This window comes from Diorhabda carinulata, chromosome 3 (assembly GCF_026250575.1).
Source record: "Diorhabda carinulata isolate Delta chromosome 3, icDioCari1.1, whole genome shotgun sequence".
Taxonomy (NCBI): Eukaryota; Metazoa; Arthropoda; class Insecta; order Coleoptera; family Chrysomelidae; genus Diorhabda; species Diorhabda carinulata.
Window position 1 is genome coordinate 13,246,538 of NC_079462.1, and position 23,390 is coordinate 13,269,927.

General features: G+C 28.5%; 1 protein-coding gene across 2 annotated transcripts in view; it reads right to left on the minus strand.

The window, feature by feature from the left end:
• Window positions 1-632: 632 nt before the first annotated feature.
• Window positions 633-23,390, minus strand: part of LOC130891153 (cAMP-dependent protein kinase type II regulatory subunit) — a 51,257-nt gene continuing 28,499 nt past the window's right edge. For both annotated transcript variants that reach the window (XM_057795737.1, XM_057795738.1), the window contains exons 2-5: window positions 22,577-22,859; window positions 14,311-14,613; window positions 12,460-12,680; window positions 633-7,853 (exon numbers count right to left, since the gene is read on the minus strand). In XM_057795737.1, the coding sequence (XP_057651720.1) occupies window positions 7,723-7,853; window positions 12,460-12,680; window positions 14,311-14,613; window positions 22,577-22,859 (938 nt within the window). In that variant the 3' untranslated portion in view covers window positions 633-7,722. The remainder of the gene's footprint in view (window positions 7,854-12,459; window positions 12,681-14,310; window positions 14,614-22,576; window positions 22,860-23,390) is intronic.

Here is a 23,390-nt window from a genome sequence, read left to right on the forward strand (position 1 = left end):
CCAATGAAGCTGAATCCGAATCCAAATTCCACAGACGCCTGGACACGTTCAAACAATTGAACCGATTCCACTTCTGCCGCAATTTTCTGTTAGACTCAGTAGTATTTCTTTGATTATAATCTTGATTATTTCAGCCATTTTTACAACAGTGGTTGTAATAAAACGAAAAAGAAGTCCCATATTTTTATATGGTCCCAAGTTGCAATCCACTCAAATCCAGATACTCCAAGATCTGTTCTCAGAGATTTCGAGAACGAAGGGAGGAGAAATATGAAAGGTCCCGGACACTGCTCAATTATCAACGGATTTCAACGAACAATAAATAATATTCATATGGTCAGCGGATTCCAAAACACGGAACCAATAAATATAAGTTCAATGTAATTTATAAAGATTATTTATTGTTTTATTGCCATCGATTTAATAGAGTATAGATTTGTTACATTCTGTATAGATTTGGAAGTCGTTTATTGCAAACAAATTATTTTTAAAAAGTTGAATGTGTCTCCTAGAACATTTCTATATAGAAATCTGTTGCCCCATTTAATGAACCTAAAACAGATTAACCTTTTTTATTGCTTTCACTGAGGTAAATTGCTTTGCGCCCTAAATGAATGGAATGAAACGCCAACGACTTTTTAAACAATTTATTTCGATTGATCTATAAATAAACATATACAATAGTTTGAAGGTTCACAATTACTGCAGTAAAGATTTTTATTACCAGAAACATACAAACATAAAAAGATCGAGAAAAAACAACTAAAATTTATCTATAATAAGCTCATATTAATGATTTGTGAAAACACTATCTAGCTTTAGGTTGCTGAACTCGCAAAGGTAAATCACAAATTTGAATTTTGATTATCAACCTATTTTTGACTAGTGAATTGAACTTTAGAATAATAGTTAGAATTTTGTTTTCTTCTCCGCTATAATAGTAAGAGACTTTTTCTGAGAAAATACATTTTCAAATTGTTGATATTGATTTTAAATCGTTTTTAACATTTTACCAATAGCAGATAATTCATATTTGTGCATATACCATTGCCACATTGATTTCCTTTGTTGAACTGTCTTTTTAATTTTCTAAATTGCCATTTTTCAAGACTTGATAATACCATTATCCTTTAGAAATTGGTATTCGTTGAAAAAGAAGTCATCATTCCATTTTATAGTATCATAGTATCCAGTCTCAATTAAATTATTTATAAACCGCTTTTCTAGTAATTCTCATAAATAATAAGCAAATATAGTGTATTACCCAACTAACGAATTTTGTTAGGAAGAATATGCAAGAGAAATGGAAGAAATTGTGCAAAAATAGATATGTTACATGGCTTTTATGATAACGTCCACTACTTCAATATTAGCAGAATTTTTGAAATTGCTAATGACACGAAATTAGAAGAAGCCGTTCATCCCTAATTTCGTCACTCAAAGAGAATACTCTGCAGTATATATCATAATTAGAATCAAAAGTTGATTACTAGGATATTATGTGTGTATATGCGCGCGTGCGTGCGTGTAGTTATTTAGCAATAAAAGAAATTGCCTTAGTCGCCCCATCCGAATTTTTTTATCTAAATATCTCTCTTGGTAGTAAATGTACCTTATGAGATCTGTAAGATAACAAGTTGAAGGATTATGGGCTTGTAGTTATATACATACAATTATATACTCTTTCCTTAACCATGGTCTTTCATGGTTTTTGGTAATTGTTTATCAATTAGTATCAAATAAAGTTATTCACAATAAATACAAATTACAAATAGCTAAGCTCGGTAGGGTAATCAAAATAAGATTTAAATCAAGATGAAACACTCCAAACAATTTAGAATATAGCATGTGATAAAGCCCTGTAAACATATTGAATCAATACACGTGTTTTTTTACAACTCAATCGTATTATATATAAAAAAAAACTACCAATGTATATGGAAAGATATTCAAGATATGCTTCTTATATCATATCGTAAATAGCTTAATCTGAATTACTTGAAAATATGCGCTATGATTATTCATACCTTTTTCAATTCCATTGATTATATTTAAATTTTTTTGGTTCAGTTAGTGCTTGAATACTTATATATTCAATCCAGAAAACAACTTGTCAGATTCTTGAATTTGATGACATAATCATTCTCAAGTTATTAAGCCAAGAACCGGCGTTAAAATTCCTCGGATCATTTCTTTGTTCCTGAAAGCTTCTGGATTGAAAAGTTCCTATATATATATATATATATATATATATATATATATATATATATATATATATATATATATATATATCATGCTATCAAGTAACAAAAAAATAGTTCAGCGATTTTGTTGTTGACAGATATAAAACTTAATATACATTTTGGTTTTTATTGGTAAGTTTATAATTTGTAATTATAAAATCACCCACCAACAAGTGACCTCGCTCTTGATTTATATCCGAATCTGATTGATTGTGCGTTATTTTCGTTCTTATAAATGTGTGCTAGATTATACTTTATGTAAATTAAGATTTTCACAATAATTAAATCATATCAGACATTTAAACACAAAACGAATAATTTCCAGGTGAAGTATTTAATTGTGTACAAAAACTTGAACCATATTTACAAAATAAAAATAATGGAAATTGGCATTAAAAGAATCGGATAAGATTTAGAATGAAAAACACATACCATATAACGGTTAACATACAATTCGACAAATAACATGTAGGATGATTTATTTTCTTGAAATTCAGTCTATGCTATTTTTCATAAACCGAATGGCAAGTTATTACATTTTACATCTATCTATATCTACACATTTAAATATAAGAAATTGTGATAGGGCAATGTAGAATTTGTCAGAATTAGATTCATTGAAACATAGTTTTATATTAAGAATAGCATAAAAACTATATTAGATCTAAATGTAAATTTATAAAAAATATTAATAATTTAATTTAAGACTATACATCTTTGAAATTGGTATTATGTTTATTGATATTGGTCATTTAGATGGGTTTCATGTAAACTTATTGATTATATCGTTTAAAGCTCTTATAATAAATGAATACATATTTTAGTTGAAATTAACATCTAGTTGTGTAATTTATGTATATTATAGACAACTTAGATGTTTCAATAGAAAATGTCGACTTTTAAGTTTTAAGAGTACAGGATGTTAATCAGAGTATGAAACAACATTAAAGGATTGAATCACATTTTGGTATTTTCTATCCATTTCTCGTTGTGGAAGTTGCATTATCCGAGTAAGACAACTTATAAAAATCGAAATTTAAATATAACGCTTTAATAATAACACTATCACTGATAAATCTTTGCGTCAACTCCATTATTAGATTAAACATATGTTAACAAAACCTACACTTTTTAGATTATAATTTTTTGAAAATATCTATCAAACGAGAATAAATCCAACAAATTCTACAAGTAAATTCCTTTTCTCATTGGAAACACTACAAATATCTTGTTTTCTACTGAATTTCATTAACCTGAAATGAAATGATATGTGTAACTTCTTACAGTTACTGGATCACTTTTTTTACAAGTTATTTTTAGTCTGAATTTAATTTTGTTAATGGTAAAAAAATCCTAATTTTTATTCAATTACATTCCAGTACAGGTTGTCCAAGATTATACATAGAAAAATAATTTTATATAAGTTCTCAGTTATTCATGCGTAAGCATTGGTTCATTCTATATATCAAATTATTATTTATCTCTATATATAGTTGCTGAATAATGATGTATAAACACAAGCATAGAAGTAAAGGAAAAAAGAAGAAAATATAAATATAGGAAAAATAAAGAGTATTCTATAATTGTTTTGAAATTGTCCTAAAAATTTCTGAAAGTACTCCAAGGCTTTGGATATAGTTTTTATACCTGATAGTTCAAAAATATTTATAAAACACTCCAGAATATTTGATAATTGCGTGGTCGTATAAGTAAAAGCTAATTTAAAGGGGAAAGAAGAATAACATGCGAATGAGAAACCATGTAGTCTAATTAGAATAGTACGACTGGAACCAGAAATAACACAGGGTAAAATTGTGTAGTATACTATAATTTCATTAACATTGATATCTTTAAAACTATAAAATGGCTGGAATCAAGTTGAAAGAAATCAATCAAGTTTGTACTGTTGAAACATTTCAAATGATTTGTAGAATAAAACATCATTTAAGTTTTGAAACAAACAATTAACATATTCAAACAAAAAAAATATAATAGAATGCAATAAAAACATAAACTGAATACAGGTATAAACCATTATCAAAAAAGCTATGCAATTCCAGAGAAACAAGAGATATAAACGAAATTTATTTTTTCTTTTTTTCTTCTTCACTAGAGCAATAACCATTAATAATTGTTTTCTAGTTACAACATAAAAATAAATAAATGGGTCAGTATGTCACTTAAATTTTGCCATATGGTATTGCCATTGCTACTCATTAACGTAGTAGCATTATGATAATGGGTAGATTATTAAAATCTATCAAGCATATGTATAAAATTGTACTATTCAAATTTGCTTTGTTTCCCATATAAATTGGATGAATATACAATTCTTAAAAAATTCTATGATGACTCATACTTCATTATAATATATTTTAATTTGAAATTAAATACTTTTTGACGTTTCATATTTATTATAGGGTTATTTTATAATTGTCGATTTTTTAGTTAAAAGTACTTACTATTGAATAGATGTATTTCTATATTTCAAATACAAATAATGTGATTTTTCAAATAAAAAGTATAAAACAAAACATTTATTCAATATATATGAGAAAAACCGTTTTCAAATGAATAAGGAGTAATATTTAAAAATCAGAAACTACTTCATGTTAAAGATTCAAGTTGTCCTTTCAGAATAGGATAAAATTGCAAACCATTTCTGAGACATTTAATATAATTGATTGTGTGTGATAATGAATTATTATACTACAGAATTGTAATAGATGAGATTTTGTAAGTATTTTCAATAAATAATTAAAATTCATGATAAGTTTCTTCAAAATATCTCTTTATTGCGAATGGTTTTCTTGGCATGTACAACGATATAAAAATCTACATATCTCCTAAACCATAAATTTTTTCTAGTTAAATAAAGAATACCTTATTGTTAAAAAATCGATTGAAAAATTTATTTTTTCTATCTTTAAATTGAAGAGGCTGTACGGTTTGTTAACCATTGGGCATGAGCCGCCCCTGGCCTTCAGATAGTAATGTAGATTTATTTATTTCGTCAATTACACTACATTGACATATGTAATCATTCATTGAATTTAGAAAATTTATTCAAATAAATGTTCTGATTTCACAACTTTAAATGCCTATAACTCAGATACGGGGGATTGTATGCGGTCAACTGTCAACTGGTATAGATCTGCAACTGTGGGAAATGTATAGTTTTAAAAAAATTTTCTACCTAGTTTTATTTGTAATGGCATAAGATATAAGTGACTGAAAAGCTCCATATAATTCCAAAAATTTAATTAATAAACTAAAACCATGTCTGTGTTTTATTATTATGTATACATTACACATAAATTGCTATTTAAACAAAAACAAATCTATTAATTATATTTTTATAGTATGATCATATTATAAAATAAATGAAAAATAAATATGCAACTACTCTGAAATTTTGGAATTAAGATTGTACATGCTGATTAAGAAATATACACCATTGGAAAAATGTTTACAGGCGATAGAACTATCAATGTTAAATATTTAACAACCTAAATACATCTCTATAAATTACAACTGTTTCACTGGATGTGTATGGGTTTGGTTATTCAAACTAAATATGAACCATGGACATACGATAGGACCTAACAGTGTAAGTTAATGGTGGTAATAAACAGTGTTTAGTATAAATATCACAAATGGATCGAGACATTTCTATTAAAATGAAGCTAACAGTCACATAATAGTTAAATTAAAAAAAAACTGATGGTCAGTTTCACACAAATTACATAAAAAATTCTAAGAAAGAATATAGTGATTATTCATAGAATCCGGTAAATTCATAATCAATTTTTAGTATCTTGAGTTTACAAAAACTATTTGTAAGCCACAAAGTATAATGTTTGAGATTCATTATGAATTTAATAAATTAAAAAGGAAAATAGGACATTAGTAGTGAGTATACAGAGTGATTTTTTTTGTAATAAATTTACAGGATATTTCTACAAAAACTAAATTCAACTGAAAATGATGATAAGTTTGAACATTATTGATTCCAAATATGTAAGCTCCGTAAAAATTTAAATTTATCATTTTTTGAAAATAAAATAAATATGAACAAATATTTATTAATAATAATGGAATTTGAAAAAATAGCATAAAATTTTGACAAAACTCAAAAATAAGTGAAACAAAAGTGGTTAATTTATGACTAATTGAGCAAATATTAAAAAGCAGCACCAATAAAGCGAATAAAGTGTTTTTGCAGTGATATGTTATTCCAAAAACAAAAGTTTTTTGTAATAGACAATTCTCAAATATTTTATAGGCAGTTTTGATGCCTGCAAGAAATGAGATTTTTAATGAAATAATATTGTGGCTTTTCAATTGTTGAATAATTTCTTAAAATCAGAATTTTATACCAATGTGTTACAACAAGCTACTTTACAACCTGTTTATTCAAAATGTCTCTTATCATATGCATGCTATAATGATATATCGTAATTGAAAGTTGCAGAAAGTTGTAAACCATTTCTAAAAATTCTGTTTTTCTAGTTTGGACTTGGACATTTTTGTAATATATATGTTTTCTCAATATTTAATGGTCACGAAGTCTTATTTTCTTCGTCATTTTGATGGCCTTTTTACATATTTAGATGTCTGTCTCACTTAAGCAGCCTCACAATTATTACGAGGAGCCTTAAACACAATATTATAACTTTTTTTTTGATATTTTAGATTTTAGTAAAAAATATTAAAACCAATAATGATAAACGGGTTCTCGTATTTCAAGCATCTAAGTTACTTTGCAATTTCTCAAATAACACATTATTTGGAGAAGGATCCAATATGGCATCTGACAAGGCTATATAAGACATCTTACAACAGCATATAATACTTTCTTGAAAATGATCACCATTAATTTCAAACTAAACTATATAGCAAATATTTTACTTGTTTAATAATTTTGATTAAACCACATAAATTGCGCCAACACTTTTTTCGTATTCTATTTTAACTGGAGTTCACAAATGGAAATTATAAATATAGACAATCAACTGAATAATAAGAAATAAATAGAACAATATCCATTATTGATAATCTAAAAAAATTCCAGTTTAAGAAACATAACTCTGTATATTCACTCTGATGAACAAAAAAATGGAACACTTACAATCAACCGGGTTTCACACCTAGGAAGAAAAATACACATCGAAAATTGCCGATAAAATGTTTCAACGGGGTTTCTTACCAGCAGAATTCCCGTTGCCCTACATTGAACAATAAAGCACAAGGGGGACTTGGTACCAAGATTAATGATATAATTTTTTTAAATATATTAATATATACAATGACTAGACTGTTCCATCCTCTGATTTCTCTTAAAATTTAATAATGCCCTAGATATTTGAATGTTTTAATGTGTGTGTGTATAGATGACGACGTTTCTTGTCAATGAGTAAATGTGATAATTTAAAATAAAACAGGGCTATTGTCAGAGGTGGTTGATACTAGTCTCCCTTCATCGGATATCTCGAATATTTTGCTTCGAGCCAAATATTTTGAGCATTTGTTCTTCATAATCAGTAATATTGCGCTTCATAATCTCCATGCAAGGTCCTAACAATCGTTCAAAAGCCTCCACATCCAAAACTGTAAAACAATTGAAATATTAATAGGTGGTCCATAAATAGGTACATTAAATGAATTTTGAAGTTACATTGCTTTCATAACCTATTCATATCATTAGATTTAATGGAAAATTGTTGGCAGGAAGTATATAATTTAACCCAGAATAATTAGGTAAGTACAATTAAAATGTAATTATTATAATATAAAATATTTTTAAAATTCCAAGTTTGTTGAAATAAAACAGAATGAATGTAAAGGCACATTTTGCAAACATAGACTGATATAAATATGTAATGTCGATTTCATAACACTTTGTTTCAGTTGGGTTAAAAAATTAATTATGTGCAAATGATTGTGAGATAATAATAATGTGAAAAATGAATATTTCTAATGTTTTTCATCTTGGTCCAGATGAGTTTTTAACGGCCCAGACCCCAAGTACCACATTGACGAGAGAACAATAGCATATTTTGTTCTTCTTTCATCTTTTCGATTGTATTATTTTATCAATTTTTATTTTTTAAAGCATTATATACAAATTATCGAACCTATAACAGATTTAGTCAATTGCGGTTTTTTAAAAAAAATTACCATACGAGTGTGATATGTGAGACTATGTACAGTTAATTTATACAATAAATCGTCTGCTTGGAGGTAAAAGTTATTAAGTGAAAAAATCAAATTTTTTCAGGAGAGCAAAAAACGGGATTATACTTATAAAAAAGGGAAATGATAAATCATCAAAATTTCCAATCGATTCCTTTTTTGAACTAATTTTAAATTATATTTTTTGAAATTAATACTTGACTCATAGTAGACGAAAATTTAATTTTCGCACTTAATGCGTCTTACTTTCCAATAATGATGTTGGGTATAAGTGAAATAAAATATTATTTTTTTTAAATTCCTTTTATTGAAAGAGAGAAATATTTCAAAAATATTTTATAAACAATTACAAAATACAACATGTTATACACAGAAAAATCTTATAAAAATTTTACGGGTCTAAATTAATCAAGTGTCAATTCTTCATCGCTGATATCATCTATACAAAGCTTTCATCTGAAGTTCCCAGAGAAGATATATTTCTATACCACTGATGGACTACCTCTGGAATGATTCCTTTGTCACAAAGTTGGATCAAATCTTTTTTCTTTGCTTTAATCAATTGTAATTGGTCACTATAGGCATGGATGAAGGCTGAGAAATAAATGTCATCATTCGTGATCTTCCACGATTTGATGAGCTATTAATTTCTAAGGCTTCATAATCGTCTTTGTAACTGTACCTGCTCGGCTTTTAAAAATTTGAAACATTTGGTTTTTAGCCAATTAACTTTGTTTCTAGATCGGTTTTTTCATTTTTCATGAACTTAGATATCCCAAATCTAAGAAATCTATATACCTTAGCTCAAAGCATTGTAAGGTGACTCCTACAAATATTCGTGTATAGTCGTTCATAATAAATATCTCCTGACTTCTCATTTTCCTTTCTTTAGTGGAATGCATGAAATCACATTCCATGTATTAATGGCTGGATTCTAAAAATGTATATTCTATTACCTCTAAATAACTTGATATCACAACAGTATAAAGAATAGCAGCGACAACGTGCTGGTTGCGATTTTGTCTTGAGCAGGTGTCGGAAAATAAGGAGATTTCTTTTATTCCACTAGGTAGCATTGATATAAATTTCGTTATAATAGAACCAACTTCATCAGAGCCTGTTTTACCATTTATTTCATTAAAAAAAACTACCCTCTTTGTTTTTGCTTTCAAAGAACGTTAAGTTATACACTGAAATTTTCCGGATATAATAAAATTGGGAAACCGCATATATTGGAAGCTGCATTACTTATTGCAGCTTAAATGTATAGGTTTGAAATTTGCTGTCAGATTTTGCACGCTCTTTGCCCTTACTTTTGGCTTCTTGATTAAATTCTGTACAAATATTTTTTTATATAGGTGAATGCTAACAGTACAGTTCTGTTTGGTGGAGGCTTTGTTCAGCTCGCCAAATGTCCCTGATGGTGTGACGGTGAAAAATGCTTTGTTGATGGGGCCATTGGAAATATAAAGAGTTGCTTGAAAAAATGAGCTGCAAACCCTGAACTGCCCTATACTAGTTTCAAGAAAATAAATCCTTGATGTACTTTAAGGTTTAAAAGCTTTCACAAATCTTCTAGCTAGTGGGACAGAATTAAATATGAAGTCATTTTGTCTATTGTAATCAAACACCCAAAATATTCGGCCGCTTTCAATTCGGTCCTCTTTGGAAAAATTATCAATGCATACCTTGGCTAAGCATTCACCACACCTTGTGATATAAGGAAGACCTTCAGATCTCTTTTTCTTTACTATATTGCATTTCCAGGTTTCTAGTTTGGCTTTATTCTATTGATTTCTTTTTTTTGGCTACTTCTCTGTAATGTTGGAGTCGATCTTTCTTATCATGTAAAAATATTTGTTATTGTTTGTAGAGCGACACATAAGGAATACTTACAAATACCTTGATTATTTTCTCGATTTTCAAACTCATCTGAATAAACATCAAAAGTTGAAGTTGTTGGAGTCCTTTTCCTAAATTTTAAAAAATATTGTTTCAATAATACAAAGTATTTTATTAATTTTTAATGTTTACAGAATTATAAGTAATACACAGATAGAGAAAAAGCTTACCGTGTTTGTAGTGTTTACAATCATACACTCCTGATTTCTATTGTTTTTATTCTCATCGATGGATTCTTTATTATTCATTTCATTAGATTTACACAAAGCAACTAGTTTTTTACCACGACTGAGCATTATTAATTAATTACTATGCACTATAAACAATGTTTTCTTTGAGATAACTCACACTCACTTATTGGATTTGATAAAGGCAAATATGTGGTTCCAAAGAAAACCACTAAGATTAAATTCATCAGTTGTTCTAACCTACACAAGTCATGTAATAGTAAAACTCATCAAGTGATTTATTGATTTTTTGCTACTTGTGTTGGATTCTTTGTTCTAAAATGTTGATTTAAAAAAAAGTAAAATATCTGCAAGGCTTTGTCAATCATTCTGATATAATGTAAGATATTTTCATGACTAGATTTGTAATTTTTATAGATATTTATGTAGGATTAAATCAACTTCTTTCTTTACTTTGATGAGTAAATTATAATATAACAAAGATTAACCAATTTAAGACACTTCCAATTAAACTAGTCCCCTAGCTTTCCTAACAAAATCGCAAAATTTTAGATATATTCAAAAAACCTAATAAATAAATAAGTTCACCATAATTTCATTATGAAGTAAAATGTAAGGTAGTATAAATTTATAGAGTATATATTATGAATATAAGGTTTTTTCCTGAGAAATGTAATATTCATTTTCAATTTTATTATGCCGAAAAAATTATTGTATAATGTTCCATGGCACACACACAAAAACTATAATATTATTTCTATTTAATTTACCACTCAAACTTTTTAACAATTATTCTACAAAAGGCAGAAACCTACAATTTGGACAAACATTTTGGATTCATTAATTAATCCAACTAAATTATTGGCAAGATTTGATTTTTTTTGTTGATCAAATTTTTTATAACGATGATAGGGTACTTGCATGGTTTGAGAAAAAATAGTTTCAGATAATTTACACGCAATTTTTATTATAATTTTTTTATAATTCTTTGATCAATATTTATAGAGAAAAATTTTGAAGGTTCAAAAATTTTGCAGGTAGTTTAAACATTTCAGTAATGCCACCATATTGAGTGACGTTATAAGAATAAAATAAACACTGAACATATGATACAAAGTAAACACGACTGTAATTCTCTGGGTTATTCTAAAATAATCGTTATTATTAAACTTTGATTCATCTGAAAAATGGTAGTATATAAATCGTGTTTTGTGCCAGGATGAAGAAGTACCACTACTAAAACACTTGATAAAGTTTTTTTATGATGCCAAGAAATATATACTGCAACAAAAAGGGTTTATTATGATTTTAATTTTTAACGCGATTATGTAATAATATGGGAGCTTAACCTATAAAAATATAGAAAAATGTTTTATTTATAAGTAACTAATAAATTGACTACTATAACTGCACACGATTCGTTGCCGACAACGATAACCTCGTGACCATCAAGCAGACAACTGCTGAATGTTTTTATTAAACCTATGACGTCTCAACTGAAAACCAATGAGAATAGTTTTCCTATGAAGTTAAAAATTTGAAATTTTTGCGATTTTCAATTGAATAATTAGATATTATTTTTCATTTTTAATTAAATATTTTACTTCCTGACATTTCATATCAAGAACTTATAAAATAAACAAAAAATAAATACTTTTTAAAAAATTCAAGTACCCTATTGATAATGAATATATAGTATGCGGAAACTGTTTAAAAGATTTTTGTGTTTCTATACATGCAATCTATTTTAGTGCTCTACCGAAAGTTTTAGAGGATGAGTATAAGGAATGAAAAAGTTCTCAAGAAATTTTGAATTAAAAACTTATGACGTCTATGAATGAACCCCAGGACACAAAACTAGAAGCAGTTTGTCACTAATATTGTTCATTAATACGAATAAAAATAATAAAAGATTATTATTCGGCACTTACATGCACATCTAACTTCGCCATCGCAATAAGCAGAGGCGGCTCTAGGACGATGTGTCACCAATGCCAATTCTCCAAAATAACCACCTTTGCTAATACGATTAATCTCTACTTCTTTACCACTATCATCTAAAACGCTTATAACAACTTCACCTTGTTCTACGAAATACATGCCGTCCGCTGGATCTCCCTGTTTTATTATTCTATCCCCCTTGTTGAACACTCTGTAATACAAATTAAATTAAAACATTAAATTATAGGAAAAATTTATCAAGATCATTCACTAATACATTATTTTTTATCAAATTAAATCTAATATGTTAAGAATTATTAGCTACCAGATATAACAATCAATATTTATGTATGAAAGAATTTATTTTAGTTCTATGAAATAATCCTGCCGGGTATTTCTTTACTAAGAATAGCTGTTCTTAACCTTATTGAAGGTTCACACTAGATGGTTTTTTAACCTCTCATGATATTTTTGGCTTTATTTTTCTTTCTATTCTCATCGACTATTGTGATTTGAAGTACCTGATGTAGTATTTAGTTGATACCTTTCATACTGTAACTGTTAACGCTTTCAGGATTTTTGTGATGCTGCTTGCTATTTACTCAAATTATTGGCACAATTCCATATTTTGAAACCATAAGTTCATATTGGAATGATTGCTACCTTGTACATAATTATTTTGTTCTCTAATTACATTCTTGATTTTCTTCTAAGCAATAAGTACAATTATATCATTATGTCTGTACTTGCACTCTATGCATTTAGTGTACTTTCTGTTATCGGGTGATGTATTTCCTAGAGTTTCTTGATGAACGTGAAAATTTTTTATATGTACTCGTACCTATATATTAAACAGGTTGAAACAAGATATCTCAAGTTTAAAATAGCATAAAGTTAGTAAAATGATTCAAAATGCTTCGTGAGACTGCTTCTATCAGTTTTAATTAAACTCGATGTGCCAGTAGGGAAGTTAAAAAAAGACAATACTTTTTTAATACTTCAATTGAAATGAATTATCATCAAACGAAGCTAACAAAAAAAAACTGAAGGGCGAACCTGATAAGTCAAAATATTGTACATCGTTTGCACGTTATTAAATTTTACGAACAAATAAAAGCGATAAGTTTAATTAGAAAACTAAAAAATGAACATTAGATACTTACGTGATATGGCCAAATATATATGGACGAGGACGTTTTAAATTCGAATATAAATAGCGTTGTAGATTTTTTTTATTATAATTAATGATTTATCGTAAACGTAATAGACAATCATTATTAACGAATACGGAGGAAACTAAAACCATTATTAACATTAAAAAACATTAGTATCTGATGTATGTTTCTTAATAAACACGAACATTTTGAATCTCTCGATAAAATCAACTTCCAATTTCTGTCCACAGTATTGGTTAAGATCAGATATGCATATCAGGTGTGCCAAATTTTCTATTATTTTTATTTATAAAAAATAGTTTTTCGAAAATGTGAATTATTGGATATCTATATATGTGGATGTTATATAATACAAAAACAACAACAAAATACTCCTAGATCCATCATATATAATAATATAAAGGGTATTGTAAAAAGTATAGATATTTTGCAAATAATAACATATTTTATATGTATTCAGGATCTCTGTTAATTCAAGGCTGTTGTCCTGCATGCAATGTATTCGAAAAAAAAAAAACAGTAATGTTTAAAATAGCGTGAGATAGCTTCAATCCATGCGCTTCTGATAGTAGGACACCAAAAGGGTGAAGAATTTTGCTATTGAAAAACTATTACTTTATCACAAAATGTGAAAGTTGATTTTTAAGTGGTACAAAAAATATTTACCTTGGTACAAGAGCATCAGCTAGATTCATACGTTCGTACGGTTGTAGAGCCTTTAGCATTGGAACGCTTTCTATTAAAGTTTCGTACATCTGCCTCTTCTTGAAAGCAGATTTCAAAATGATACGCCTAAAGGTCTGTCTATCCATAGCCCAGAGAGATCCTTGAGTCACAGCTTTTACAGTAGCAGCACGAGGCATATTATACAATAAAGCTAACTCGCCAAAGCTGCCGCTGTCTTCGTAAGTGTGGATGTGATTAGGTTCTTTTGACGGGTCAGGAGAAACGAACACATGGTAAGTTCCACTAAAACATAAAAACATTAGATTCAAACACTTTTATCTTTTTATTATTTCATAGGTTCAAAGTAATTTGACACGTGTTTTAAAGACACGGTCGTTAACTCACAAGATGAGATACAAAATGTACAATCTCGTTGCAATTAACTAAATACGTTGAAAATGAGAGAGCTACAGGAAATTTTATACAGATTTGGACCACTTTACAGATGAAATAATAATGAAGTAGAAAGAGAAAACTAAACGGGGTCTGTAAATTAGGGTAAAATAATTAGATTCAGTAACAATGACCAATACCAATAAGAACGGCTGAATATAGCACTAAATAACTTGCAGAATGTAGTGGATGTAATCGAGAATTGACAATGCCCGAGAAAAGCTATGAATCGGGTAGTAGAAGGTACAGACATTATGAAAATGGAAGGAAAACCACGATTTGATGATATCAATTAATTGAGAAATAACTATAGTTATATGGGCACATGATGTCATTGTACAAATAAACTTAATTTTCTTCTTCTTTTCTTTTCCTTTTCTTTCTTCTAGATTCTAGAAGACCGAAATTCGTCAATACGTCAAAAATATTTTTAATAAAAATTTCTTTAGTTATTAAAAAATATTTGTACTAATATAATTTATTTACATTCTAGGATGTGTAGTAATCTTAGAACAAACCTTTCTCATTTTTTCTTGGCTGTGGTATCATTTATTTAGGTTGAATAAACAGAAAATTGTACTTCAGTTTCTTTGTTATGTTAAATCTAATATCGTATAAAAATGTAATGTTTCTTAGAAAGTTTTATAGACAAATAATTATGAAAATATGATTAACGAACGCATTGATCAGTACTTTTATCATCGATGTTTTGTAATGATAATAAGTGCCTCTATCAATTATTTGAGATAAAACAGTAGGAACAACAAAGACCTACCAAAACATGTTTATTACCTTGAAATTTATAAGAGCCGATAGTACAACTTTCAGCAGATTTACATTTAAAATTAGGACTTTAATTTACCAGTCAAAAGGACAGACTGAGAGTAGAGATATGAAAATTTCTTTTATTTTTTTTTTCAGAAATTTACTATTAAAACTGACTTTTTGAGATGAAAAATGAGAACGAAAAATGTACCTCGTGTCTTGATTTATACATTGTTATATACTTGATTATTTTATAGCTTGACTTATATCGATAAGAATTCGTTTTTTAAAATCAATTTAGGTGATAAGGTAGAATTCATAGGCCTTATTTTTATTGTTTAATGATATAGTACAATGTTAGGTACAGTTTGGCTATCAATATAGAACGGCAGAATTTAGAACATAAAAGAATTTTATACAAGGTGTTTCAAAAAAATGTGATCCCGTCTCTAGGGTAGATAGAAAACTGAAAAATATTTGGGATTTGCTTTCGTAACGCAATCCGTATTCAAGATAAAGGGCGTCGAGGAAAAAAACTACACATTTTCTACGATTTTGCCGCAACAACATTGTATTGAAATTTTATACAAATATGTTTTAGAAGCTGATACATCCAACGAATTTGTTTGACCCTCATAGATAGATAGTTACACGGGGTATTGAACAAACTTTTTCAATATTAGGTTTATTTAGCAAAATTTCTAATAAACTTAAACATCATGTATTTTCACACTAAAAAGGTACTCTTGATAAAAATCAATACTAAGTAGCGTTTTCGGAATATTTTGCTTTGAATATTATGAAGTAATAACCTATGCCGGTATGAAGTAATGATAAATGTATTTATTGAACAAAAAATCACAAGATGAACATTTAGAAAAAAGCTTATAACATATAAGATAATTCAATTTGAGTCCGAGGAGGCCAATGTATGGGAGCTTCTGCATCCCTACCAATCCATCGATTCGGAAAATGGTTACTCAACACAACAACTTTCTATCAATGTGGTGCTCCGTCGTGCATAAAAAATAGGAATTTTTGCTCGTTTAGCGCTAAATCTTCTAATATCTCGAATAAGTGATTGCTTAAAAAATCCAGGTACGTATCACCAATTAAATTTCCAGGTAGAATGTGATCACCTATTAATTCGTCACCTGAAGTTGCTGCCCAAACATTAACTTCAAATTAATGTTGGTAATGTGATACCCTTTTGACATGTAGATTCTCATAACACCAGTAGTGTGCATACCTTGTCGCGTAAAAGTGGCCTCATCCATAAAAAGAATACTTTTAAAGAAATTTTGATTGAGGGCTCTCCTTTCTAGTAATGTTTGACAAAAATCCACTATAACCAATAGATCTTCTGGCAAGAGCTCTTGTACTTGTCTATAATGATAAGGATGTAGCTGTTGCTCTTTAAGTATCTTCCAAGTACTAGAAGAAGACATATTTGTTTGTCTTGCCACATTCCTTACGCTAACTATTGAATGTTGATCAACTAAATTTAAAATCATATTTTGTTTATTAATGGTTCTTGTTGCTCTTGGTCTACCAGAATTTATTTTCTTAGGTCTTTCACATTACCAGTTTCTCGACAACGTCTTTTAATGGGTCTAAATGTATTTTTACTTAGTAAGTTTTTTCGAGGAAACTTTTCTGCATAAAGCTGCTAAAGTTTTCTGAACACTTGCCTAAGGTCAATAACATGTCGGTGTATTCAAAATTTGAATACATTTTGATTAACAATATCTCATTTAACAAATAACAAGGTTTCAGAAATGTAATTATTAATGGCTTAACGCCATAACTATCTATGAATGACAGTTTTCCATGGCTAACTCAGAGAAAATGCTATTGCCGTGTAAAATTCAAAGTTAAATAATTATGGGTACTCAGCTATTGGGGGCCTTAGTATGAAACACACAATAGTTTGAATCCCAGAACCGCGACACATGATCATCACATTGTTGTTTGTTTCATACTGAGACCTCCAATAGTTTAGTGCCCATACTTATTTAATTTTGAACAACAAAATCCTATACTGATTAGATTGGATTTATGTGAAACGTTACAAGAAAAGAACGCCCTCAGCCTTATCGATAGGGTCTCATTTGCGCGTGAATAAAATTTTCAATTCACATAATGCTTACTAATTAATAATAATAATAATGATAATAATAATTAATTTAATATATAATAAAATTTCAATACAATTTTGCCAGTAGTTGCGGCAAAATTGAAAAAAAGGTGTATACTTTTTTTCCTCAACGCCCTTTAAATTAAGTAAGGATGGCGTTACGAATTTTTTTACTAACCAAATCCCAAATATTTTTCAGTATTCTATCTATCCTAGAGACTGGATCACATTTTTTTGGAACACCCTGTATATAAATCAAGGGAAAGATTCTAAGAAGATAGTGATATTAATGAAAATTACTAATGAATATTCAAGCAAAAATTTCCGATAAACTAAACTAAACATATACAGAATTAGCTAGTTAATCACCTAAATGCCCAATCACCTGAATACTTGTTTTATTTGTAACAATTTCTGTTTGGTCATAATCATTTGGCACAGAGATAAACGTAATTTAAAATTTTCTTGCTATGGAAATTGGAGTGTTAATAGTTTTCTAGCTTGCTTCATTTAAATAAAAGACATATAGCAAAAACCATATTAATCAAGTTCTCACTTTAATTGAAAATGACATCAATAAAACTAAAATATACTAAGATCTTCATGGACCTGTTTTTGGTTAACTGAAATATTATTGTTTAAGATGCTGATAAAATTTTATACACTGTTTACTGCCACTACACCAAAAATCATTACCCTGCGTTCATTTTGAAAACAGTCTTTAGAGACCAATGATAAACAGTTAACCTTCGGTTTTTGAAGAAAACAACTTGGTTAGGGTAGGTTAGGTGTTCGAAATTGAAGTAATTAAAAAATTGTTGAAAAAAGTATCAGTTTTTTTCTATAATTAATTGAAAGTGTAATTTGCTAATTTTCAAATGTAACTATATTGACAGAATAGAAAATAATAACGATTTTTGCGTTAAGAGCTTTTATGGTGATACTAAAACTAAAAGACCTCATAATAAGGTAGCTCACTTATTTGGTATGCAAATGGAGGACGTAACGAAGACTTAACTAATGATGAAAAGTCCTTCGACGTTATGCAGAATTTTGTAGAAAATCCTTGTACATCCACTCGTAGAATGACAGTAGCATTACAATATGTTACTGTAGGATTTGTCTGAAGGGTTATTGATAATTTTTTTCCTTGTAAATAACACTAATATAGAATTATCTAATAATGAATGGAATTTGGTGAGCCCAGAAAAACTAAAAATATCATTATATTTTTCTGTGAAATTAACTGAATTATAAATATTTGACACGTGTCACGTGTTATCAGTATTAGTCTAGTGGTAGTAAAAAGTTTCTGAGTGTACTAATATTACCAAAAGTATCCAGAAATTCAATTTAGAAATTTTGCTTTTTGTACCTTACTTTTTTTTGATAATTTTTATAACAATTGTAAGCGAAACAAAAATAAAAACTAATTAATGTGATAATTTTAAGTACGGGGACAGCTGGAAATGAACAAGTAAGGTTACGATTAAACTTTCGTAATTGTTCAAACAGATAACAGTTATTGAGTTATAAATTAAAAAGGTTTATTCTAGTCGAGAAATTGCACACGTTAAAAAATTCCTTTCTAGTATGTAATGATTACATAAACTTTTTATAAATTAGTAATGATACTCATACACAGTGTTTTCATTAAGTAACTTTATAATTCACTTAATTTCACAGAAAAATATAATTATATTTTTAGTTTTTCTGGGTTCACAAAATTTCATTCATTATTAGATAATTCTCTGTTAGTGTTACTTGACAAGAAAAAAATTATCAATAACCTTACAGACGAATCCTACAGTAACATATTGTAATGCTACTACCATTCTACGAGTGGATGTACAAGGATTTTCTACAAAATTCTGCATAACATCGAAGGACTTTTCATCATTAGTTACGTCTTCGGTACGTCCTCCATTTGGTTACCAAATAAGTGAGCTACCATATTATAAGCTCTTTTAGTATCACCATAAAAGCTCTTAACGCAAAAATCGTTATTATTTTTTATTCTGTCAATATAGTTACATTTTAAAATTACCAAATTACACTTTCAATTAATAATAGAAAAAAACTGATACTTTTTTCAACAATGTTTTAATTACTTCAATTTCCAACACTTAACCTAACCTAACTTTCGAACTATGAAATGCAGAATTATGTGGTTTCGACAGTTGTATTTGTAAATTAATAGATTATGAATAGTTGAAATTTTTTCAACGTGTACTAGTTTAAAAAATATGTTAATAATAGGCCAAGAGCCGGCTTTTTTTGTAAAAAATGCACGGGAACAGCTAGTTTTTTTTTAAAGTCCAGGGGTGTCCCCCGAATGTAAGTCCAAGTAGCCGTCACAGAGGGGGGCTTCACTTTAGCCGCCATCTTGAAAAACACGATTTATTAAATATCTCGCGAACCGCGTATCGTAGGACAAAAATTGTGGATATCATTATATTTGCTATGTTTTTTATTTGAAACTTTTTTTGTATAACGCACATGTTCTAAATTATAGCGCTTCAAACTTGATTCAATATGGTTTTTGCTAAATATTTAGTTACGCTACATCGTAAGAATTGTTATTGTTATTCTTAACATTATTATCAGTAATTAACGTTATGCTTGTATTATGCTATTTTATATTGTAATATTATAATATATTGAAATATTAAAAATGATTTCTTTTTCAATAGAAGAATATAATTAAAAACCTATGCGTTATGAAAAAAAAAAGATAGCATCAATCATTTTAAAAAACTTCCATCCAACATTTTTTTTAAACTACTATTGTAAAATATACTGCAAGGTGCGTGCACTGTGCAATATATTGTGATTATGGAAAATTTGGAAGGGGCGTCGAAAAATCGTTTTTTTTAACAAAAAGTTACACTTTGTTTAATTTGCTAAAAATTTATGGTTTCGGAGATATGTATATTTTTAGATCCTTGTACATGCCAAGGAAACTGTTTACCATAAAGAGACATTCTGAGGAATATTAGCATAAATTCTTATTATTTATTGAGAGTACTTCCAAGAGGTATCAAAATACAATCAAACATTTCTTTGAAAGTTAATGAATAAATAAATGAACATTTGTACTACATACTATCAAAAATCATATTACTGGCATAAGGAAAAACTTGAAAAAGATTAATAATTAAAATAGAAAAAATAACATTGATCCTAATAGGTGGATTAGTATTTGCAACACCGGTAAACACAAGGAACGAAATGATCGATAGAATAAACTTCCATTGTGATGATATAAGGCAGAATCTTGGAATGCTCTTCCTAGTTCAAAGAAATATCCTACGTAGACTCCGGAAGTGCAAGGTGCCCACTTCGAACATTCATTAAAGTTTTTTTGTTTTTATTTGATAAGCTGTAGGCTAACCAACTAAATTCTTCTAAATTTTAATTTTTTGCTTATGTAAGTAACACGATGTTCGATAGTATGTAATTCAATTAGAAATGTTTGATTGTGTTTTCATACCTCTTGGAAGTATTCTCAATAAATAATAAGAATTTATGATACTATTCTTCAGAATGTCTCTTTATGGAGAACGGTTTCCCCTAAAAATCTACATATCTCCTAAACCATAAATTTTAATTTTAATTAATTATTCCATCAAACACATTACATGGACATACGTAATTACCCATTAAAAATTCATAATTTGGAAAATATACTTAAATATAAGTTCTGACTTCGCATATCTAAATATCTATAACTCAGAAACGTGCGGTCGTAGGAGAATTATTTTCCCGTAATCTACTCACTCCAGAATTTTTTGCATCAAGTCCCGAAACACCCTCTATAGAGAAAAATACAGAAAATGTTCAGCTAATTTTTATAAATTTTCAAAGAAGTTTTTATTTTATCCTCGTACAGTGTTATGTACTAAAAATTTTTGTCTTAGTTCTCATACATTTAAAAATGTTTCTTCTTTGTTACCTTTTTTAGAGTTTTCTCTTGATATTACGTCTCCTTTCAATCTATTACTTTTTATAGATATTTATTGATATATTGAACACACTGTTTACACTACCACTCACAATTACACTGAAGGTAAACAGTTCAGTCTTTGAAGGCGATAACTTGGTTATCGCAACGCGCATCAGACACTGTAATTGTGAGTGTTGGTGTAGTGGTAGAGTATGAATATCACCAACAGTTCCAGAAATTCAAACTCAATTTCTTGATTTATCATTAATATGACCAGACGTCCTGCTTTTAGCGGTACAGTCCCGATTTTTCACAATTTGTCCCGCATCCCGCGACTTTTTTTAAAAGTCCCGACTTTTAGAATTAAATTAAATTTTATATTTATGTAAATCATTCTTTTCCGTCCTAAGAATCCTACGGGCTACGACGACTAACATATTTATTGCTTTTGCTACTCAGTTACATTGTATTTGTCTCCCAGATAATACACTTCGTGCTCGTACTGCGTGCTAGCAAGCTATTTATGGTTTTGAATTGTATTAATTCTTGTAAAAATTTTAAATTCATAGGTTTCAAAACCACCGAAAAACTTAATTAATTATTTCCCAGAATACAGAAGTATTCGAAAGCTCGGAAAATATATTAAAGTTAGTCCACTTTGGTGTTTCATTGCCACGTTCCCAACAAGAAACCGTTTATATATATATATAAATATAAAATTTTTGTTGATACCCCCCTCCTTCCCTCCTTCAGAATAGACCCGGTTGGCCTATCTAAAAATCTGGTCTCCTTATCTATCATGAAACTAAAAAATCTGACTTTGTACAGTACAGGCTCAATATACAAGTTCTACATATCGTTGAAGTTGAAAAACAATTTTGAAAAATTTCCTATATTCTTGTTGAATATATATATAATTTACCACTTTTGTTTTTAATAAATTATCAAAAAATATTTTCACTTACCTTTGAATAACGTAGAAATTGTCACCATCATCTCCTTGCTTTATAACCAACTCGTCCTTTTCTACGATTCGTTCAAACATGGCGTCCAATACATCATTCATCTGGTCTTTATCCAAGGATCTGAAAAGTAAAATATTCTTGACTGCTGTAGCCAATCTTTGACGCTGCTCATCGGATTTCGGATGAACCAACTTTGCGCCGTCGTCGTCTTCATCATCCTCTTCTGGATTGTAAGTTTCTGCGAATACTGATTTGCGTCGGCCAGAAAATCTAATTGAAGGTTCTGTAAAAAATAGAAAACATATTAGATGATGACGAAAACCATATTTGAGGGCGGTTTGACGGAAGATTGACTTTTCAAAGGTTGACGCTTTCTCCACAGCGGTTGTAATTTTAGTTTTCGTCTTGTTTCTGATGACATTTTTCAAAATTTTACATAAATCTTTTGAAATGAGCTTATTTTTTAAAAATAATTGGTTTATCTGTAAAATAGCTTGTTCGTGGAACAGTTACATTTCGGCCATTGTATACACCCTCATATTCTTATAAAATGCATCACAAATTGCATTTTTTTATCACGTTTCCTTGTTTATTTAAATAAAATACTGGAATTTTATTATTGTCAATCGGTTCTAATAATAATTTCAAGATATGTAACAAATTTCTACATACAAACATATTTTTAGGTAAATTTTTGTGAAGTATAAAAATATAATATATATATATATATATATATATATATATATATATATATATATATATATATATATATATAAGGATGCAGGTGAATGTACAGTATTCATTCAGAATACTA